Source organism: Clarias gariepinus, chromosome 1 (genome assembly GCF_024256425.1).
Source record: "Clarias gariepinus isolate MV-2021 ecotype Netherlands chromosome 1, CGAR_prim_01v2, whole genome shotgun sequence".
In the NCBI taxonomy this organism is placed as follows: Eukaryota; Metazoa; Chordata; class Actinopteri; order Siluriformes; family Clariidae; genus Clarias; species Clarias gariepinus.
This window is the reverse complement of record NC_071100.1, coordinates 49,368,055-49,388,722: the sequence shown is the minus strand read 5'-3', so window position 1 is coordinate 49,388,722 and position 20,668 is coordinate 49,368,055. Positions and strand designations below refer to the sequence as shown.

Here is a 20,668-nt window from a genome sequence, read left to right as displayed (position 1 = left end):
GGAAAGTGCTCTGTTAGTGTCTGATAGGGAAGGATTAGCACTGCAAAAGACAAAGCTGCTTTGTCATAAAAACGAAAGCTGTACTTAGAGGGGAATTTAATGACACTAGAGGAAAGACAGATGGATCGGCTGATAGATGAGGACGAAGCAATCATTCACAGTCGGAAACGTATATATTCTGTTGTACAGCATGGAGAATGAGACTCAATAAAATACATTCTATATACTATACAAAAGTATAGTATAATGATCCTCGGAGATCATGGGTAGCAAGATCACCTTTAGCTAAAGACCGGATTGGGAAAACTATTCCATTTTTTATTTTCCCGCATCTGTAAGACGTCATGTGGACGTCAAGCCTCCAGAGCTTTCCAGAGGTCTCTACACTGACCGAGCTCAGGCAGACCTCAGCATGAACCCTCAGGAAAAAACGTTTTGGTTACAGCTTGAAAAGGTCACTAATTAGGTTGACTTGTTATATACTGTATGCCTGCTTGAGCAACACATTTCAACTAATTATCCATGTCCTTAGGTTATGGTTTACAGTAAGGGATTACATCACATTAATATGTTTAACGTTTGATACAAAAACATTTATTATTTACTGATTACTATTTACAGACAGTTTGTCACTTGAAACAGGATTTAAAAATGGTGTGGCTTACAGTACGTATATGTATTATTTAAAAAACAGCTAAAGGACATCCATATCGAATATAATGACATTCTAGCAATTTCCCAATCATAAATAAATGAATAAATAAGAACTCTTTTCATGGAGCTACTAGTATTACAGAGTCTGTGCCAAATCTTGTTTACCCGTATGAGAGCAAGTAAAAATATAGTTGCAGGCAATAATGATCGGGCCCAAGCACCTGTGCTATAGAAGCCTGGGCACGCCAGAAAAGTGGAAAGTGGACACAGTGGACACATGCATTTAAAGGGGACATACCAATACCATTATGATATAATTTTTGAATAGACCGACTTTTATGTTGAGACCTCCAAAAGCGACCCAGGAAATTATTATCCAAGTTTAATGCATCATCACGGCTGACCTGTTTGAGATAACAACAATTCCTTCGCACTTTTGCATCCTTAATGTCTTAAGATCATATTGGCCCAGTTTGGTAGTGATCATATAATTCCCCTGGGAGAAGTATATCAAATTCAATTGGGTGCATTTACAAAACACCCAAACTAACTGACTTCCTGTAGAGGAGAGCCTATGACACGCACAAGTGAATGTTCAGCCCAATGAGATCTAAATGTGTACTGGGTTTTGCATACAAAGTGTGTATGAGCTATGCAAGCACAGCCCCATGCCACGCCTAAGGCCCAGCTGCTCGGGCGTGTTAATGGCTCCAGATTCCAGCATGTGTGTTGACTTTCATGAATTTTTGAGTACGTTAAGACCTTATGATGTTTTAAGGGGCCTTTACATACTATGACATAATAGGAATAATTCTGAATGATTTCATACCAAGACACTTATGGTAAGGTTTCACACATGCCTCTTTATGAATAATAATCAAATGATATGTTGTTTATTCTATAGTTTTACAAAAAAAGCAAAATGTCTACTTAGATTTCTGAGTTTAAATTGAGAATTTAGATAATAAAGTTTCAACGTTTTAACTTTGCTCCTAACTATCCTCCGTACTTTTTAAACATAATTACTAACTAACTAACTAACTAACTAACGTCTTACAATTATACCAGCTTATGATGGAATGTGAGCGTGTTATCTGTATTTCTGCAAATAGCATTTTCTTCTTTATGGATTACTCTGCAGTGCCTCTACATCCCGAAAATGTCAGAGGGACCACGCTGCTATTCATGCTGGGATGTCGAACATCTCGGAGATGGCGCGGGAACAACGCCACATCCTGCGCTACTACATCCCTCTGATCACCAGGCCAATTTCCTCCTGAGCCGATTATATGGGAGCAGAGCCATGTCCCTCTTCTTTTTTTTTTTTTCTGGCCTTCTTGCATGCTAGCGGTTAGAGCCACCATCATCTTGTTTGTCAAACCCAGTACCTGTCCATCACACATGCGCAAGTGCTTTAATATGTTTAATATGAAACATCACAAAACTGTTAATATTAAAGAAAATAATCAGTCATGATGAATATGGTGGAAAACAAAGTCCAGTTTATTACACAGCATTTCAACAAGCTGAAGATCTAAAGATTTATATTTCTATGTATACGTTTTATCACATTTTTCTTAACATATTTTTATAAAAAATATAAAACATAAAATCTATTCGATTATAAAGCTAAAAAGGTTGAAGCACTTATTGATGCCATACTGATGAGAAATCTACCATGGCACAGTATTTTCTAAAGTTATAAGAAAATAAGAGACGAAATTTAGTTTGTCTCTAGAAACCTGGAAGTGAGGTTTATAAATACAGACGCGGATTAGGAGCAGCATAAAAAATATTTTAGTTTCAATATTCTGGGTTTAAAGTCAGACTAAAACTTTTATTTATGTTGGTCCTAATCCTCTTCTGTACACCGAAGATAAAGTGCTGAATAGTGTTATTTTAAGCCATAATGCCACCATCATGTCAGTCTTTTAGTAAAAATCAAGTGCTAATATTTCGAGAGACTACTGAAAACGTAAAAAAATAATAATCCAAAGACTTTCTTCAAACTTATGTTCATGTGTTGACGAATGTTAACAAGAGGCAGATTGTCGAGCACTGGTTTCAATTTAAACAACACAAAGGGCAAAACTGATGCAATAAGATGAACAGATGCTGAGAAAGCTTCCAGTAATGCAGCTCTTGACTCACTAGCTTGGTCTATTTGTCTTAAATTAAGGATCGGTACAAATTTTATTCCATGATAGTGTGTAGATTGCCCTCCCTAGTAATAGTTTCTTTTAGACCTTCTTTTTCAAAAGTCCTACTCTATTAGTATTACAGGAGCCAGGCTCTCAGTAGCATTCGAGTCACAAGCACAAAAACGACAAACCAGGTCACCAGTATTCTCTAAAATATGCAGCGAGGCTCATTTGGACTTGGCTAACAATCTCTATAGAAAAAAAAGAATCAAACTACAGACAAACAGTCCACACATGGTTGTACAAGAAACACCATGTATGAACTTTTCTTTATGTCATGATCAAATTCTATCCCTAGACAGCGAAGGCTTCTGGATATCAGATCATCAAACCGAGTAGAGCTTCTTTATAAGTACGTCCAGCTTTGACAGTTGGAGGTCTGATCTTTTCCTGGCACAATGCTGAAGACCAAAATAATACCAAATCCTTGGGAAAAAACAAACAAACAAAACTATCTATTGTGTCTCTGCTTAGATGCATAGATCTTCCCCCTCTAAGCTATCCTGGGAACAGCTGGTGTGAGGTGGGAATGAACCCTGGATAAGACGTCCACGTCTAGGCAATTTAGAATCACCAATCTGCCTGGAGATAGGACGTGACCAGAGAACCTAAAAGAAACCAACATGGATTCTGGGAGGACATGCGGATCTCTTTACAGTAGCACGAGCTCAGGATCAACCTGCAGACCCTGGAGCTGTAAGACACTAACAACAACCTGCTGCCCAACATCCTGCTTATCAGGACCATAGCACAAATGCACATAAATTCCTTTGCAAGATACTCTCACCTAAACAAGATGATGAAATTTGAAGTTAAGGCTAAGGGTGTTGCTTAAGAACCCACTCAAGGGGAAGCCCTGGGATTTTATCGCTAGGTCCAAACCTTAACCACAGGACTAAGGTTGGAGCTTGTTAATCTTCTCCTTCTAAACTGGGACTCCAGGGCCTGCAGGGCAGAAACCTGTACTGTTTGTTCTGCCCCAAAGTGCTCTGCCCGTCCCCCATTCCTTCGTCTTCTTCTTGGATGGTTTCATTACACATATAAGCAAGATATTGCGTGAGCATGACCAGACCGACCAGCATCGCTCCTCCAAACAGCATGAGGCTCGGCCACATCAGGCACTGCAGCGCGATGCGCAGGTTGTGTCGCTTCGTCAGGATGGCGTCCTCCGGGTAGCGCCCTTCGCTTAGATGGCACCTGATAGCCTGGCCTCGCAGTTTACCCAGGACTTCTTTGATTCTTTGAGCTTCTTCTACCACGTCGGATTTGTTTTGGTGGTTTTTCGGGGTGTAGAAACACTAAGGGGACAAATATGCAATCAGCAAAGCATCCAGGAAGTGTGAAGTGTAATCATGCCCATTTATTAACAGCAGTACCTCTGGGCTCAGGTTCACGGCGGCTTCATCGTAGCGCAGATGCAACGGTTTTTCAGAAGTCACAGCTGTGACATTCACCAAGACCTTCAGACACGGATAAGCGGTGCTTCGTTCATCAGACTCATTGAGAAACTCAGTCTGGATCAGGGAGCAGTTGGTGGCGTCTCCCCAGTCGCTGCAATGCGAGAGATAAACATCTTAAAGTCAGGCTAAGAATTATAATGGGAGTTTATTTTAGAAAAGCCTAAACATACCTGAATAATCGAGGTAACTGTCAAGGAACATTTTTCGACTGACATGTTTTAATAATTTAATTTAATTAGAAACCATTAGAAATCACATTTGCTGCCCCTAATTTAGTCGCATCCAATTCCCACCCGTCATTGGTGCAGTTCCTCCATCAAGGCTACTATATTCGGAGAACCCATGTGAGAGTCTTCAGCCCTCATTTTAAAACATTAGGTAAATATAACATTGAAGTTAATGAACATTTCATACTGATTTTATTTTATAAGAGTCAGAAGCATCACTTGAAACTATTTTATGTCCAACAATATTTTTTAACCCAACAGAAGTGTAACATTTCCAATAACATTCCCCAGCATTCCAGTGAGACGCCAATCGGTAACTTGCTTGTCCTCCGTTACCTGTGGATACACGGCTTTACCACAACGATCCCCACCACGAAGTACATGAGGATGGAGAAGGCCATCATGGTGAAGCCCAGGAGCAGTGCTCTCTCCTCTCCAACGCTGCAGACAGGAATCTGTGTTTTGGCCTTCTCACCAGCACCAGCACCAGCACCACCATGGTGTCTTCTCGACTGCGACTCAGGCAATGTGTTTGGGTGCTGAAGGATGTCTCTGCAAGAGCACGGTGTTGCACGATTGAGATGAAGGAATGAAAGAGAGAAGTATTTTAAGAGGACATCATGTTTTTTAAATACATAAATACAAACGATGAACTTGCATCAGGTCCATTTTTAGCATTTATTACTTAAGTTAAGTGAGTAAGTAGTAAACACTCCTATACTGCTTGGGTATGTAAAAGTATGTTCAGTTTGATGAGTATTCATCTTGATGTTAACTGTTAGCATCAAGCGTTGTCCTTTTACTTACCACCTGCCCTATGTGCCCTATGTAAGGTAGTAAGTTCATGGCTACCCTTGAAATCTATTTTATCAACTTTTATCGAATGCTAGTATGTCAACTGTAGGTCAGGCTAAGACACATGCACGCACCAGCTAGCAAGAGCAAAGTTGTCTACACTACAACATAAGCTCGCACCACATCAGCTATGTTCACACCGACCTACAGTACATTGAAAGAGTTAATGTAGCATGTGGTACAGTTTCAGCATTTGTAGCTTTTCCTGGCTCAGCACATGATGTAGTGGTTAGTACTGTGGACTTGCACCTCCAGGGTCTGGGTTCGATTTTCACTTTGGGTCTGTGTGCTTGGAGTTTGTTTGTTTTCCCTGTTCTTGGTAGGTTTTCTCAGGATGCTCTGGTTTCCTCCCAAAGTCCAAAGGCATGCAGATTTCTTCTATGAGGAAACTACACAGATCCGCAAAGCACTGATTTGTGTTTATAAGTTATGACTAAGTTAAGCCTTAAATTGTCACACATACTGTACATTACTGCAGAGTGGAATTCTTTCTTTTCGTATCCCAGTATTGGGGGCTGGGGGTCAGAGTGTGTGATCTGCCAAAATACAGCGCCCATGGAGCACACAGGGTTGAGAGCCTTGCTCAGGGGCTCACAATGGCAGCCTGGTGGAGCTTGGGCTTAAACTGACAACCTTCTGATCAGTACCCCAGAGGGCTAAGTATGTTAAGTGGAGCCATATCCTAAATGTTTTTTTCTTTTTTTTTCTTTCTAAGGTATGAAGGTTTACAGTGGCGATCATTTATAGCACTCATACTGTCGCTATTAATACCCCTGATTTAACTCACTCAGGTACAACCTCGTTGATCAAACACAGTTAATTTGACTTTCAGTCATTTGGATTTTTACAGATTCAATAAGCAGTAGATCATAAGTGGAAAAAATAAATAATGCTAGTTATTGGTATACAGTTCCCCAACTGCTTCATCATGACTGTACTATCATATTCCACTTCTCTCCGTATTACATTTCGGAATCTAGCTTACATCTTTACCCAAAGGTCCACCGATTGGTTCTTAATATATCTCATTAATGATCCATATGGTTCATATCGTCATAGCCCCGAGTCTATAACTCTCGCTAGGACTTTATCTATTTCCCCTGGATCGAATCCAAAAAAATAAAAAATAAATAAAATATGGATTGCTAGTTTCCTGCCAAAATCAGGCCCTCACCTCGTGCGCCGTCTCCGGAGGTTGATGTGAACAGGAATGCTGAAGGAACCTCGAGGGGACGGACTCAGAAGCATGCCTAATTTTGATTCGGATTCACACAGTTCCTGGCCTTGTTCGGTGCACACGCTTGTGTGCGGTGCCGCGGAGGGCACTTTGGGGACGGGCATCTTACAGCCAGAGTAAAAAAAAATAATAAAAAAAAATCAACCAGGCCTGCCTTTTGAGATCTAATGCCCCAGGCAGGGGTTTCTATAGGAACCGCCACCGCCAGGCAACATAATAATTATGTCCAACGGGACCATTATTTCAGCTGGATGTGTACTCGTACAGTACAGGCCTACGAGTCTGAGTCCGCGATCACCAGCTACATTATTTATCAAAAACTCTACACATCCTCAGTTATAATTTTTTTTTCTCTCTTTCCTTTTTTTCTTTTTCAAAAAAATCAATGTTCCTCCTGAATGATTTCCAAGTACCCTGTTCTCGTTAACGGACGTTGGCCAGTATCAGACCGCTGCGGTTTCTTGGACGGTTTCTACAAACAGACTGAGGGATAACATGTTCATCATGTCAGATTATACAATCAGGATCCTTGAATGATAAAGCTGCAATTAAAGATGATTACCGTGGTCTGATTACATCATCAATCCTGGTGATCTGTGTTTACAAGGTTTTGTTTATGATGCTGCTTCTTTATGGCTCTCCCGTGAGTTTTGCATCATCCTCCTCCCTCCTGTGACTGGTTTTATTATTAAAACTTAAAAACTTTCAGAAACTGGCTGAATTAGTTATAAGACCACAGATCTTAACTTAGAAACAGGAACACACGTTTTACTGCGACAGGCCGCAAAGTGCCTGAAGTGCGGTGAAGTGCTCGCCCTATCATCCGGAGAACGCTGGTTCGATCCCTGGGTGATGCTGTAGCCTCGCGCAGCTGAGGGCCTAGAGAGAGCAAATTGGCCGGGTGGGATGGGAGACACTTAGTGCCCACACATTATTCACGGCTCTACAGCCAATCAGGGGCGTCCGTGAGCTCATGCAAGCGGAAGGAGGGGATAGCGCTGTCCTCCGAGTGTGTTACACCGCCCCCCCCCCCAATAGTGTGTGAGCGAGCAGTTCGAAAAGATGTGATTGCCTGGCGTCACGTGGCTTGGTGGAACCACGTGATAGTCTTCAGCCCTCCCGATTGAGTAGATTATTGTGGGAGGAATTGTACTACTAAATAATATATAAATAAATAAAAAGAAAATCAGTTGTTTTTGGCACAATCTCAGTCAGAAGTGACCTCATTTTCCGTCTTGTATCTTAAGTTAGATGCTTTTTAATCATTACGTGATTTATAGGTCACTGTGTGGCTTAACGAACAGAAAACTGAAAATGAGAGCCAAAAATTCGCCAAAAAATTTGAGCCTACAAAGTCCTTCAGGAAGTCTGGAGAAATATTCCTCAAAACTATGACATATTAATTAATAAGTAGTGGCTTTTGTAAAATACTGTACATTATAAATAGTACAAATACAATAATCCAGTGAACACTATTAACAAAATACTGGAAGCATTCTATTTATAGCCGCTACTGTATATCATCTGCAATGTGTGCTCTCAATATCGCTTCAGGCCTTTATGCTGTACAGCACAACCCATCCTGTCCTATGGAGAATCTTTGATTGAAAAAAAAAAAGAAGCATCACTCGTCTTACCCCAAAATATGCATTCTCCTTTCTTCACGCGGCAGCGCGGCTCACGTCGGGATTTCTCATTAAAGGCTTTTGACTAGAGCACGGACCTCATACGGTGTTCACACTTGTTCGACTGCACTTTATTAACACGTCCATGCGTGAATAATGAACGCGGAATATCAAAATAGCATTCATTATTCACGAAACGCTGAGGTTAAAAACACGGAAACGTCGAAAATACAATGCGGCACACCTGCGCGGCTTGAGCTCCCGCGGCTAAAGGGCCTGGCAGCGCGCGAGTCAATCAACAAGCCCGCTATTCACAATGTTGAGTGTGAAGGCCTGAGGATACGGGATATTATCCAGAAAGATGCCTTTTGAAATTATTTATAGTTTCTCCTGTTCACTGTTCACTCTTTTTTAAAGGACAATAACTTTTTTGTTTCGGATGAACAACACATCTTGACATCAAGTCGGTTAAGGCTGTTGGTTACTGATCGGAAGGTCGGGGGTTCGAGCCCCAGCATCGCCAAGTTACCACTGTTGAGTGGTATGTTGCTACCATTTTTTAAAGTCTTTTTTTAATCCCACCATCTTGTAGAAAGCATCCATATTTGACTAGGACCAAATAAATCCAATGCAATGTTATCAGCTAACATGCTAACCCCAGCAATGCTCATTTGGAAACTAATATGCTGTTCATCTTTCCACAAATTGCCTTGAATTTAAAATCACTTAAAAAAAAAAAAGAATCAAATTGCAACTCATCTTTATTTTAACACGATTAATAATACATGGCCTCGTCCTGCTGCTGGTCAGTGTACTATTTCAGAGGCTTTGACCTTACGCGAGACGCGATCAGGCTCGCGAGATAGAAACCCCTCTCCTGCACAAGAGTGGTTTTGTTTATTTAATAAAAAAAAAAAATCTGGTTGTGTTTTTTTCCCTCTTGTGTGTAACCATGATTGAAAAATCAGCAGCGGGCGAGCGAGAGATGCATTGAGACGGCTTTCATGCAGGAGAGAAAGCCTTAAGTGAGAGCGGCACGTCTCTCCTTTATTCCTCAAACGGAGCGATGATGGCGCTTGGGTGAAAAAACGATCGTTGTAGGGAGGCACACTGATGGATTACAGACGAAAGAGGAAACTTTCTATGGTTACAATTGGACTGCTGTTTTTCCTGAGTGGTGTTGAGTATGGTGAGTGTCTGTGTTCGGGGATTTAGAGGTTAGAACGAATAGTTTGAAGACTGAATACAAATTGTGTGTGTGTGTGTGTGTGTCTGTTTGTGTGTGTTACCATTTCTCTAGGTGCCAAAAAAGCACTACTGAAAACAAAAAAAAAGCAAAAATGTGTAAAAGAATTTGGCAACCAAAAAACACAGGCTTATATGAGACTCTTATAATAAATTCTTCTTAATTATGATGAAATAAATGTGTTACTTTTTTACAACACTATCATAAAAAAATGTTATAAATTGATCTGAGTTTATAATATCACTGATGCGAATAACGTCCAGCCTCAGGTTCAGGAAAAAGAGGTGTGGCCTATAAAACTTTTATTTGTAATGAATGAGGCATAAATGGAAGGGTGTGTGGCCTGTAAACCTGCCAATCCCCAAATCAACAAAAAGGTGTAGTCGGGATTGTATCGATTCCCGACGAGTCCCTAATTTCTCATCACGATACTGTGCGACCTGCTGAGGGTAAATGAGGAGCGCAAACTTCTGCTTCAGTATACAGTTGAATGACTTCTTTAACCTGACCTACAGTAACCTGACCTCTCTCTCTCTCTCTCTCTCTCTCTAAGCGGTTATCCTCCCCACTATATGGAGGTATCTGCAGATCCTCGATGCACCGCCGTACTTCCTGGGACTCGGCCTGTCCGCGTTCAGTTTCAGCGGACTCGTGACGGGGCCGTTATTCGGGCGCTGGTCTGATAGAACCCGCGCGACAAAGACCATCATCCTTTTCTCGAACCTCTTTGAGATTGTAGGTGAGTGTTGAACGACAGTGCGAAAAAGTTCCATAGTAACATGTAATCGATCAGGAATAACACATCATTGGGGTTTTCGGTTATAGGAAAATAATTAACAACAGTGAGGTACTGTTACGCTTGATTAATTTACACGTCCTGGAGTGTTTCGTTTTTCTAATAACAAAGCAAACTGGCCACACTTTCTGCATTACACTGGAGTAGCAGGGACCAGTTCGGCGGATGCACCACATGTTCCGGGTCGAAGTAGGAAACGAAGGCGCTGCTCACATACAGTAATGATGTTCTAGGAAGGAGTCTCCAGTTCTAGAGCTTGTTAACGGTATTCCGTATTTTACAAGCTATCATTTTAAAAAAAATAATAAGTCGTATTTTTATATCAAGAGCCAAAAGATAAAAGTAATTCTCCCTATTGGCGTTCAAGTCAAACTGGGACTTTGAATTTTCTGTGTAAAAGTGATTGACATTTACAAACAAAATAAAACAGGCCATACGACCGTAAGTGACTATCCCGGCAAAGGGGGTTCAGAGCCCACTGTAGTCGTTCCCGTGGACATTCAGCGAGTGGAACGCCTGATCCTTGAAAACATATCCTGCACGCTACAGGAACTCAGCTGGGAGTTATTGCCACATCCCCCCATACAGTCCTTTATTCATTTCCTTAATAAGTAAAACGTAATCATCAGTCTGCACCGCACCACCCTGTAGTTGATTATTTTGCTTTAACCGAAATGGGTTTATTCCTTGCGTAGCTCATATTGTACAATATTTCTTCACGAAGGAAACTTCATGTACTTCATCGGCTACTCAAAGTGGCTTCTCCTGTCCAGTCGATTCGTTGCAGGTACGAGAGTTTAGACACATTGATTTCAAAACACTTATTATTAATTACTTCTCACACAGTCATTCGTCTTGTTGATCATTTTTCGAAACTCACACTTCGCAACACGACTCCTATCCGAAATGATCTCAGGAGTCGGCGCTGGCGCAGGTTCGTCCCTGTTCGGCTTCCTGACGAGGACGACCATCCCCGAAGAACGAGCCGGGGTGTTTGCCGCTGTGATGGCATCGCGCCAAGCCGGACTTCTGATCGGTCAGTCTGATATGATATGATCCTTTAGAGTCAGACTACATCACTGAGAACTGACTACATTGTCGTTTAAAACCTAACACGCGTTCCTCAGACAGAAGCGGACGGAAATGAATTGGAACCACAAAATAAACCTGCAGACAGAAGAGATGAGTGCAGATAGCGTTAGGACTTCCTCATCGTCAGCATCCTTAAATACAGTATGTTGTTTAAAAAACACGGAGGATTTGGCACAACCGCCAGCATATAGGTTCAACGTTTTTAATTTTAGAAGCACTTATTTGAGAACGTCCATTGAATTTTCAACAAGGGTCATTAATACAGCACATACTGTGGGTTCAGAAGGGCGTCTTGTCGAAATGAAAGAACGAATCGTATTTCTGGAACAATATCTTCCCACCCTAGAGTAGAGAGGATAGAAAGCGATAGAAAGCGATAGAAAGGGCAGGTCTGATTGTGCCAGTTCTCCCATAACGATGTACCTTATTGTTTTTTTAGGGCCTGCTTTTAACATTTTCCTGCGTTTGTGTGATTTTCACCTGGGGCCGTTCATCGTGAACAAGTACACTGCCCCTGGGGTAAGATTTCCTAAATGAGCAGTATTATTATCTGCTAAATTCTTTTTGTTTTTGTTGTTTTCATTTTTAGATTTGTTGATAAATCTCCAGGTGGCATGGAGCGTAGTGGTTAGCACTGTCACCTTGCACCTACAGGGTACGGGTTCGAATTCCCGGCCAGGTTCGATTCCTGTCTCTGTGTGCATGGAGTTTGCATGTTCTCCCTGTGATTGGTGGGTTTCTCCCGTGTACTCCGGTTTCCTCCCACAGTCCAAAGACCTGCAAATTAGACTACTGGCGTCCTCAACTTGCCTGTAGTGTGTGAGTGTGTACCCTGTGATGGATTGGCACCCTGTCCAGTGATTACCCCACCTCGTGCCGAACGACCCCCCCCCGAAATTGTTGCTCATCTTAGCTGTTTGCTCTGACTGTTGTGGCTCAGCAGTAGCTCTATTACATAGGGATAAAGGGAGTATAAGCTATAAAAGAATTTAATATCCGGGCGGTATTTCAGCTAGAGTATGGAACTCGTTCAAGAAATAGTAAAATATGGGACCTTTAAATATTCATGTTGAAGTAGTTATGGTCCATCACACCAGTCTGTCATGTTTTATACTTAAGTCGTAAAATACAATCGTCTATCATATGACAAATTTCCCCCTTCCTGCATATGTTGGCAAAATTCCAGCTCATATTGCATTTGGAACGATTCAATCCAGATGTTTAATAAAAGAAATAATAATAATGATAATGAGGTAATACTGATACACGACAACTCTTTCCCCTGTGCATGCTCCAGCTCTTCATGTGTGCCATGTGGCTGGTGCTCCAGGTAGCCGTGGTTTTGCTGTACTGGGACGTCCCTCCTCTGGACTCCGTGCCTGAGATGTACACTGCCCTCCGCTGTGTTAGGGAGGAAGTGTGCTCGCGGGGCGAGGACGATACAACAGGGTCAGGATCCTCCACCATGCTGCTATCTGAACAGACTGAGGCGCAGCTTTCAGGCGAACTCGAGCCAGACGAGCTCGGAGCAACACCTGCCTCAGATAGCCCTCGCTCCCTGGATGACCCCTTTGAGAAGTTCAGTGCCAGCCAAGGTGCGTTTGATGTTCGCAGCCAGGGCTGTGAACATATAATGATTTCATAATCTTTTTTAAATTCATTTATCTACAGTTAGTGAATCTAATGGACTATAAAGGGGGCCGTTAATATACTGTATACAGATCTTCTTGGTAGCTCCAATGGGAAAAACAAAAAAACAATACCAGGTTTCTCTTTAGGAATAATCTTGCTATAATAGCTATTCTGATGCAACTTTCCTGGCACAAGGGTTATTCTCAGCATGATGCTACCACTAACACACTTTGTGTGTTTCATAAGGACGTTCTCAAAGCATCCAGAATCCAACTGGAGCCTTCCAATTAGCCACAACGTGGGGGCAACGATGTCTTAAGTGGCGTGCTCCAAATGAGAAAATCGCAAGCCTTTTTCGCTCCAATTGCATCACCTCAGTCGACTATGTTTTGGCCATATTAAAATCTGCGCATAGCGTGGTACCCTGACATATCAAATAAAATGATTTCATAAACATTATAAAAAAGATTAAGATGGCTGAAGACGCATATTCCTACATTAAGACAAGCTTTTAAACGTTTTGGTATAATTTGATTTATTCGATTGATACTTACTGTCTTCTCACATCAAACTGTCTTTTTTTTTAAAGGTGTTTGTTTATTATATTTTGATGTGAATTTAAATGAAGAGGCAAAGAAAGTGAACATTTTGAAGTTTTTTTTCTAGTTTAAGGATCTAAAGTGCTGAGCGAGTAAAAGGAACAAAAAATTATTTAAAAAATAATAAATAAACAATAATTTCATTGCGAGATCATGCAAAGCTTAAGTTTTTGATATGTTCCAGCTAAAAATGTAACAATTTCAAGATCGAGGTTTCTAACGAATTAAAGATGAGACAGAATTCTTCCAACCAATCATAATGCAGAAGGCAGGATTTCGTAACCTTGCTCAGTTTTGCAACGTTTTTTTTGATATATATATAATTATTATTTTTTCGTTGATGTCAGTACAAACAAATATGTTGTAGCTATGCTGTAGAAATATCTATAAATGTTAGGGGGCGGGGTTCTCAGAACATTTCAGAATCTTTTCTGAATTGTCTTTGAACCCGAAACCCAAACAGTTTGCTTGCTGTCTCTCGGTCTCTTCTCTCATCACTTCCCCCCCGGAGTGAAGGGAGCTGTGGATTATACTGTAGATAGACCCTCCACCATTGTGTGTGTGTGTGTGTGTGTGTGTGTGGGCGGGATCACTCATCATCGATTCGTCCTGCTGTGACTGCAGGAGATCATCTCAGACCCTGGAAAGTCTTTATTGACCTGTGCACCTTTTTCACGTTCGTGTGTTTTGTAAGATATTGCGATAGCGCTTGTATTGATCCATGCCAGAGCTTTGTCTCTTTCACTTATCCATCTCTTTCTGTCTCGCTCTCTCTCTTTTCTTCTGTCTAGAGTTCCTCAGGGAGGAGGTGGTGGTTCTCCTGACTGCACAGTTCATCACGCTTTTTAATCAGACCGCACTCGAGGTGCGTTCTTTCTCATAGATGCTTTACTTGGGCCATCATTGATTAAACTATTATTGTTGGGGTGGGGAGGGGGGGGGGGGTCGTACGGATTTGAAATTCTTCAATCAGATAAAATCTTTTGTAAAGGTTACAAGGCAAATCACGATGCACTCCTTATAATGTTATTGTTTCTATGGCAACAGCTTACACCGAAACTAGACACTAGTATAGCAGCTGCATGATGTTTTACTGGTTGATGTGGAGATGTTTTCCGGTAAGGACAATTTCGGTTAAAATTTTACAGAAGGAGTCTCCAGTGTCAGCGCTTTAAGTTTTCTCACTTCTTCATCTTCATCTTTTGTTTGATCAGAAGACTAAAGAAAGCTTGCACGAGTTCAAAAAGTGCGAGGGTTTATATGACAAAAGTTTTTATCCAAAACTGTAAACTCGTTCAACAAATCAACGGAAAATTTGCAAGTTCGATTCCCGGATGATGCTACAGTCATCCTTAATATGGAGCCTAGAGACAGGGAGGGGTGGCACACCTGCACTACTGCATCAATCAAGGGCACGTTTCAGTTTCTGCATGTGGACTGGGCGGATAGCGCTTTCCTCTGAGTGTTTAATCTCGCTCCATTTATCGATGATGCACAAGCAGCAGTTTGATGGCTTCGTGTGCATCGGGGGAAGCCGGTGCTAAACGACACCCTCTCTGGTTTATAGCTGTCTCTGATGGGCCACGCCTTAACAACAACTGGACGCCACTTAGTTCGGACGAAAATCAGGAGGAAAAAAAACCTTCATGTGCTGTTGTAGTAAAAATACATTTTTAATCACGTTTAATTTATTGCTGTGATGAAGTCTCAAACTTACTACACTAAGAGATCTCACATCTCATCATCTCTATGGAAACAACCACTGACTTTGAAAAAAACAAAAACAAAATGTCTGCCTTTGGTTTATAATAGTATTTACATCGTGGCAAAGTGGTGAGGAATAATGCCGCCCTTTCCAGACCATGGTGACACCTTTGACGCAGAAGTACTTTGGGTTCGGTGAGCTTGGCAACAGCGTGATGTACGGCCTGTGCGGCATCGAGGTGATCAGCGGGTTCTTCCTCGTGCGCTGGCTGAGCCGCATCCTGGAGGAGCGTGTGCTACTCGTCGCCGGCCTGCTCGTGAGCTTCGTGGCCTGCATCTGGTGCCTCGTCTTCCTCGCCGACCCCAAAGGTAAGCATGCATGTGAGTGAGTGTGTTATAAAACGCGAGAGCTCTGTTGGCCACATGCCCGGACAGACTGGCACACACCTGCGTGCGGACAGCCACAATATGCTGGCTCTGTTTGATGCCAGGTGGAGCGTGTAGAGCGATGCTCTTTTCTTCCCTTTGCAAATATCAAGGTGTTGTTGGTTTTTTACTTTTTCATGAAAGGAAAATTTCATTTTGAATATCTTACATTAGGGTGCAGAAGAATTTCGAAGCCTGTCATATTGAAGATGTACAATTCCTCAATACGGTTTTTAATTATTTATGACTGCCTGCTGTGTGCGCAGCGAGAAATAAAACCAACGTAGGATAATTAAAAAGACACAGATGTTTGCCTGGATCACAAAAGTGTTCCATGACCAATAAAAAAAAAATCAAAGTGTGCCTCTTTTAAAACTTATAATTTTCCACTAACACTGAGTTTCCTTTATCTTGTACGGTCTTGTCATATGTGTGTGGATGTGTGATCAGGTGGCTTTGCTCTGGAGCTGACCGAGTTCATTATTGGCGTGTTCCTGCAGCTGCTGGGGCTTCCCTTCGTTGCCGTGTCCCAGGTGTCCCTCTTCTCCAAAGTCACCGCAGAGAAGACGCAAGGTGAGTGTGAGAATCAAATTAAACCAAATGAATGAAATCTTACAAGCTCTTGTTGCCAGGTGTCTTATTATGTTGTGTGTGTATGTGTATTTATATTTCTGACATGTAGGCTTTAGTCAAGGTGTACGGCGGTCTGTTGGAGGTCTTGCCACCATCCTGGGGCCGCTTTGGGCTGGTGGTTTAACTGGAAACTTGTATGTGATGCTGGGGATGATTCTGTTCCTCCTCACACTCATCATGGTCAGTGCAAGCTTTGGTAGATTTCAAGGTCAAAATGCGCCCTCATGTAGCTTAGAAATATGATTGGCTTAAAATTGTCCAATGGTTAGTCAGCTAGCATAAGGAAGCTAAGAACGTCCTGGGCGTAAGGCAACGTTTTGAATGTGTGAGCATAACCATCTCCAGACTATCTACCGTAGCCACTACATTGATGATTCAACCATGGATGGTGTGTGTTGTTATCGGTCAGATTATGATGGCGCTGTCCTATGAGAAACTGGTGGAGCCGCCCGTGGTGCAGCATGCAGACGACCCTGAGAGCGAAGCATAGCAGAAGAAGAAGCCGCACTCATCCGCACTCCAATCTGTACAGGTGAGGAAGAGAAGCACAGTTGGATTTTTATGTCACATGGTAACATGATTCATAGTTTTAGCTAGGTCGCTAGCTATCTAATTTTACTCAGACTTGCTAATCTTATGTAGCAACAAAACCTTTATTTTCCTGACTTTTTATGCAGACTGGTTACTTATAAGTACCTGTGTAGCTTGTTAACTTTTAGCGGGACTAGTTAAATCTATACATCTGAAAATTTAGTTACGCAGAGCTGTCCAGCTAGGTGTCATGGTTAGCACTGTCGCCTTGCACCTCCAGGGCCGGGGTTCGATTCCCGTCTCTGTGTGCATGTTCTCTCCCTGTGCTCGGTGGGTTTCCTCCTGATACGGCGGTTTCCTCCCACATTCCAAAAACATTCCCAAAAAGTGTTCCCAAATTGCCTGTAGTTTGTGAGTGTATGTGTGTGTGCCCTGCGATGAATTGGCACCCTGTCCAGGGTGTACCCCGCTTCGTGCCCTAAGCCTTCTGGGATAGTCTCCAGGTCCACGCGACACTGAATACAGAGTAAAGCAGTATAGAAGATGAGTGAGCTGTCCAGCTAGCTAACTTTCATCATGAAGGCTGGCTACTTTTATGTTAGCTCTTAAGCAGTGTGAGTCATGTATACCAGATTAGCTCCCTTTATATAGCTGACTAGGTATTTACCTATCATGCAGACTAGCTACTTTTAGACAGGACTAGCTACAGTAAACAAATAAGCTAATTTTATACAGCCAACATGTTGACCAGCTGGCTACTTTTACACAGTCAAAAGGGTAATTAATGGTGGGCCAGCTAGCAAAGTTTTAACTAAAGAGTTAACCTTTAAGCAGACTAGCTAATTTTACATAGGCAAACATTGTTAGTAGCAGAGTAGCTAATTTTATGTAGCTGACCAGTTGATTAGATTTCTTGCTACTTACTTTTTGTTTCTTCTTTAGCTGACAACTAGTTAACATTTAAGCCAAAAAGTTAGTTATGCATAATCAACCAGCTAGATAATGTTTATAGTTTATCTTTAAGCAGCCTCAGTAATCTGCAAAAGGTTAGTTTTGCTTGCCGAGCTGAACAGCTAGCTAATGTTTACGCAGACGAACTATTTTTATGTCGCTGACTAGCGAGTTAATTTCACGTCGACTACCAAGCAAATCAACTTTAATCTATATTAGGCATTTTTTATTGCTGGTATCCATTTAAAAATGATGTGTAATGGAGTAGGTAGTTAACTTTTACATGGGTACAATAAAAGCTAGCTAATTTAATGTAGCCTACAACTACTAGAAAATAACTATGTGTTGTTGATTAGCATATTTATTTATTTATTGATTAAAAAATTCCATTTGTTATGGATTTTTTTCCTGGTTATTTCAGTGCCATGTGCTGTAGTGAGGACACCCGTGATCTGACATTCGGAATTAATTCTTTGGAAAATTTCTTTTTCCACTTCAATATGTATTAAATGAAATGTTGCTGCTATGATACATAATTAAAAAAATGAAAATAAAAAAAAATCTGGTAAATTAGCGAAACAGATTTTTATGGTTTACACATACTGTATGCTCCAGCTTTAGCCATATCATTAACTACATTATCATCTGATACACGGCGCGGAGGTAGAGCCTAAGCATCACAGGTGATTTATGGTACCATTAGCGTATGTTGTTGCATTGGAGTGGTTTTCTGTAGGACGCTTTAAATCAGTAAAGATGACTATAGAACAATTTCTGCAAAAATGCTAATGCAGGTGATGTGAGTTAGCATTATATATGGCGAGCCATTCATCCTCAAGTCCTGGTCTGTCACCAAGAGCACTTTTCATAACGTTATTTATCAAACAGAGTTAACAGTCCTTTCAGTCATTAGAACTCACCATTGATAAAAAAAAATAAACATATCGACGAATTCCTGAGAAAAACATTAGATCTTATTTTGATACCAGATTAAAGAAACACCGCTTAGTATTGGACCAAGTGTTGTGGCCTGTTGACGACATGAACGAGACAAAATCCGCTCCGTTTGCGCCATTATGTCTCCAGATGGCCAAGTGAAATGAAAAGATGTACGATTTTATTTTATTTCCATTCAGGACGGCAGCTCACGGTGGTCCGTCTGGCCCGGGGTTGAGGTGTGTGTGGTGCTCGGTGGAACAGATGCCGGAGCGGTGGTAGTTACCTTCTCGTGCCAGGAGCAGCAGACCTCAGACAGCAAGAGGGATGGACACACACATGCACACCACTCTCACACAGCACACGCATACAAACGCCCACACATATGCTCTCACACACACACACATGCACACCTCAAACACACACACACACACACACATGCACAACTCATGCACACACACATGCACACCCTCATACAGCTCTGCTCACGGTATTTGCACAGATTGCATAAAAAGTGTACAACACTGAAAATATATAAATGCATTTGTTTGCATTTTTTTTTTTCCAGACATGCTTTGTGTTAATGTGTTGCTTTGATTTGTGTCTAGTTTGCAGTGAGTGTACAGATGAGGGCGCTATTCCTCCACAACATTGACTGTGTGTGTGTGTGTGTGTGTGTGTGTGTGTGTACGGACGTGCTTTTATATCTTAGTGGGGACCAAGTGTTTTTAAAAGGATTGTAATATCTGATGCTGTGTGGAAATTTATTTACAAGGCTTTTGTTTGTTTGTTTGTTTGTTCGTTCGTTTTATTAAAAAAAAATCTAAAAAACAAAAAAAGTTTTATTTTTCATTACTGAGGTTAGGGTTAAAATGATAGCGTGATAATATCAAAGTGGACATGTTTTTATTACTTAGTGGGGACCGAGTGTTCCAAGGATTGGAATATCTTACAGTTGGCAGATTTTACCAATGTTTTTGTTTATTTATTTGTTTGTTTTGAAAAAAAAATATCTGCATTTATTTAAAGGAAACAAAAAAATACAGTTTAATTTTGGGTTATGAGATTAGAGTGAGATTGAAGTTTTTGTTTTTTGGTCGTCACTCGAAGATCCTCATAAAGGTAGTAGGTCAAAAGTGTGTGTGTGTGTGTGTTTGTGTGTGTACAAATTTCATCATAAATATAAGAAGTGTCAAACTAAAGTGTTTTTTTTTTTTTCAATAAAACTGCAGCTTTTAATAAGAAAGAGTAAAACATCCAAAATGTTTTTTTTATTTTTTATTACCTAGGGTTATATTTAGTTTTTGGCACGGCGTTACCTTCATGAGTATGTTGATGGAAGGTCCTCATAAGTATAGTAAAGACAAAAATGTATGTGTGTGTGGGTGGGGGGTGTTGGTGTTCACTTACTCACTCACTCACTCAGCACCTATCCAGTTTAAGATTGCGAGTTAGCCTAATCAGCGTGTCTCTGGACTGTAGGGAGAAACTGAAGCGCTGCGAGGACACGGAATGTATCCACACGCGTACCGTCCTCCTGAGGACCTACTGCACCATTCACATTGACCTTTATTATAAATGGTCATAATAACAAGTAGTAAGACAAACACAAGTATGTTTATCATCTTTATGGGAACCTACCTAACCTTGCCACGAGGATAGAAAGATGTACCGGCTTTATTAGCCATGTGGGGACACGGGACTGGTGTGTCCTCATAAGGATTGCTCGAAAAATCTGTGTATGTGTGAGAGAGAAATCGAGAGAGGGAGAGTTGGGAAATAAGTTAACTAAATTATGATGAAATTTGGAATAACTCTCAAACAAACCTAACTACTCTGTAATTTGAATCTCCCCAGCTTCCA

The 20,668-nt window shown here is 41.3% G+C and overlaps 3 protein-coding genes across 3 annotated transcripts; 2 read left to right on the top strand and 1 right to left on the bottom strand.

The window, feature by feature from the left end:
* The first annotated feature begins 262 nt into the window (after positions 1-262).
* kcnmb2 (potassium large conductance calcium-activated channel, subfamily M, beta member 2) lies at positions 263-3,194 on the top strand. The gene is given in 7 exon segments (XM_053495565.1): positions 263-266; positions 359-438; positions 1,796-1,810; positions 1,812-1,899; positions 1,902-1,972; positions 1,975-2,038; positions 3,154-3,194. Coding segments are annotated over 7 exon segments (363 nt in total).
* Positions 3,195-3,766: 572 nt separating this feature from the next.
* On the bottom strand, positions 3,767-8,406 carry kcnmb3 (potassium calcium-activated channel subfamily M regulatory beta subunit 3). Its single transcript, XM_053495564.1, has 5 exons — positions 8,376-8,406; positions 8,272-8,311; positions 4,879-5,094; positions 4,232-4,406; positions 3,767-4,153 (listed from the first exon to the last, which is right to left on the bottom strand). The coding sequence occupies exons 1-5, from the start codon at positions 8,404-8,406 to the stop codon at positions 3,767-3,769; spliced, it is 849 nt and encodes a 282-aa protein (XP_053351539.1).
* Positions 8,407-9,372: 966 nt separating this feature from the next.
* mfsd8l2 (major facilitator superfamily domain containing 8-like 2) lies at positions 9,373-16,913 on the top strand. The gene is made up of 11 exons (XM_053504270.1): positions 9,373-9,448; positions 10,059-10,244; positions 11,026-11,088; positions 11,218-11,337; positions 11,833-11,912; positions 12,691-12,988; positions 14,416-14,489; positions 15,484-15,697; positions 16,205-16,327; positions 16,437-16,567; positions 16,797-16,913. The coding sequence occupies exons 1-11, from the start codon at positions 9,373-9,375 to the stop codon at positions 16,875-16,877; spliced, it is 1,446 nt and encodes a 481-aa protein (XP_053360245.1). The 3' UTR covers positions 16,878-16,913.
* The last annotated feature ends 3,755 nt before the right edge of the window (positions 16,914-20,668 follow it).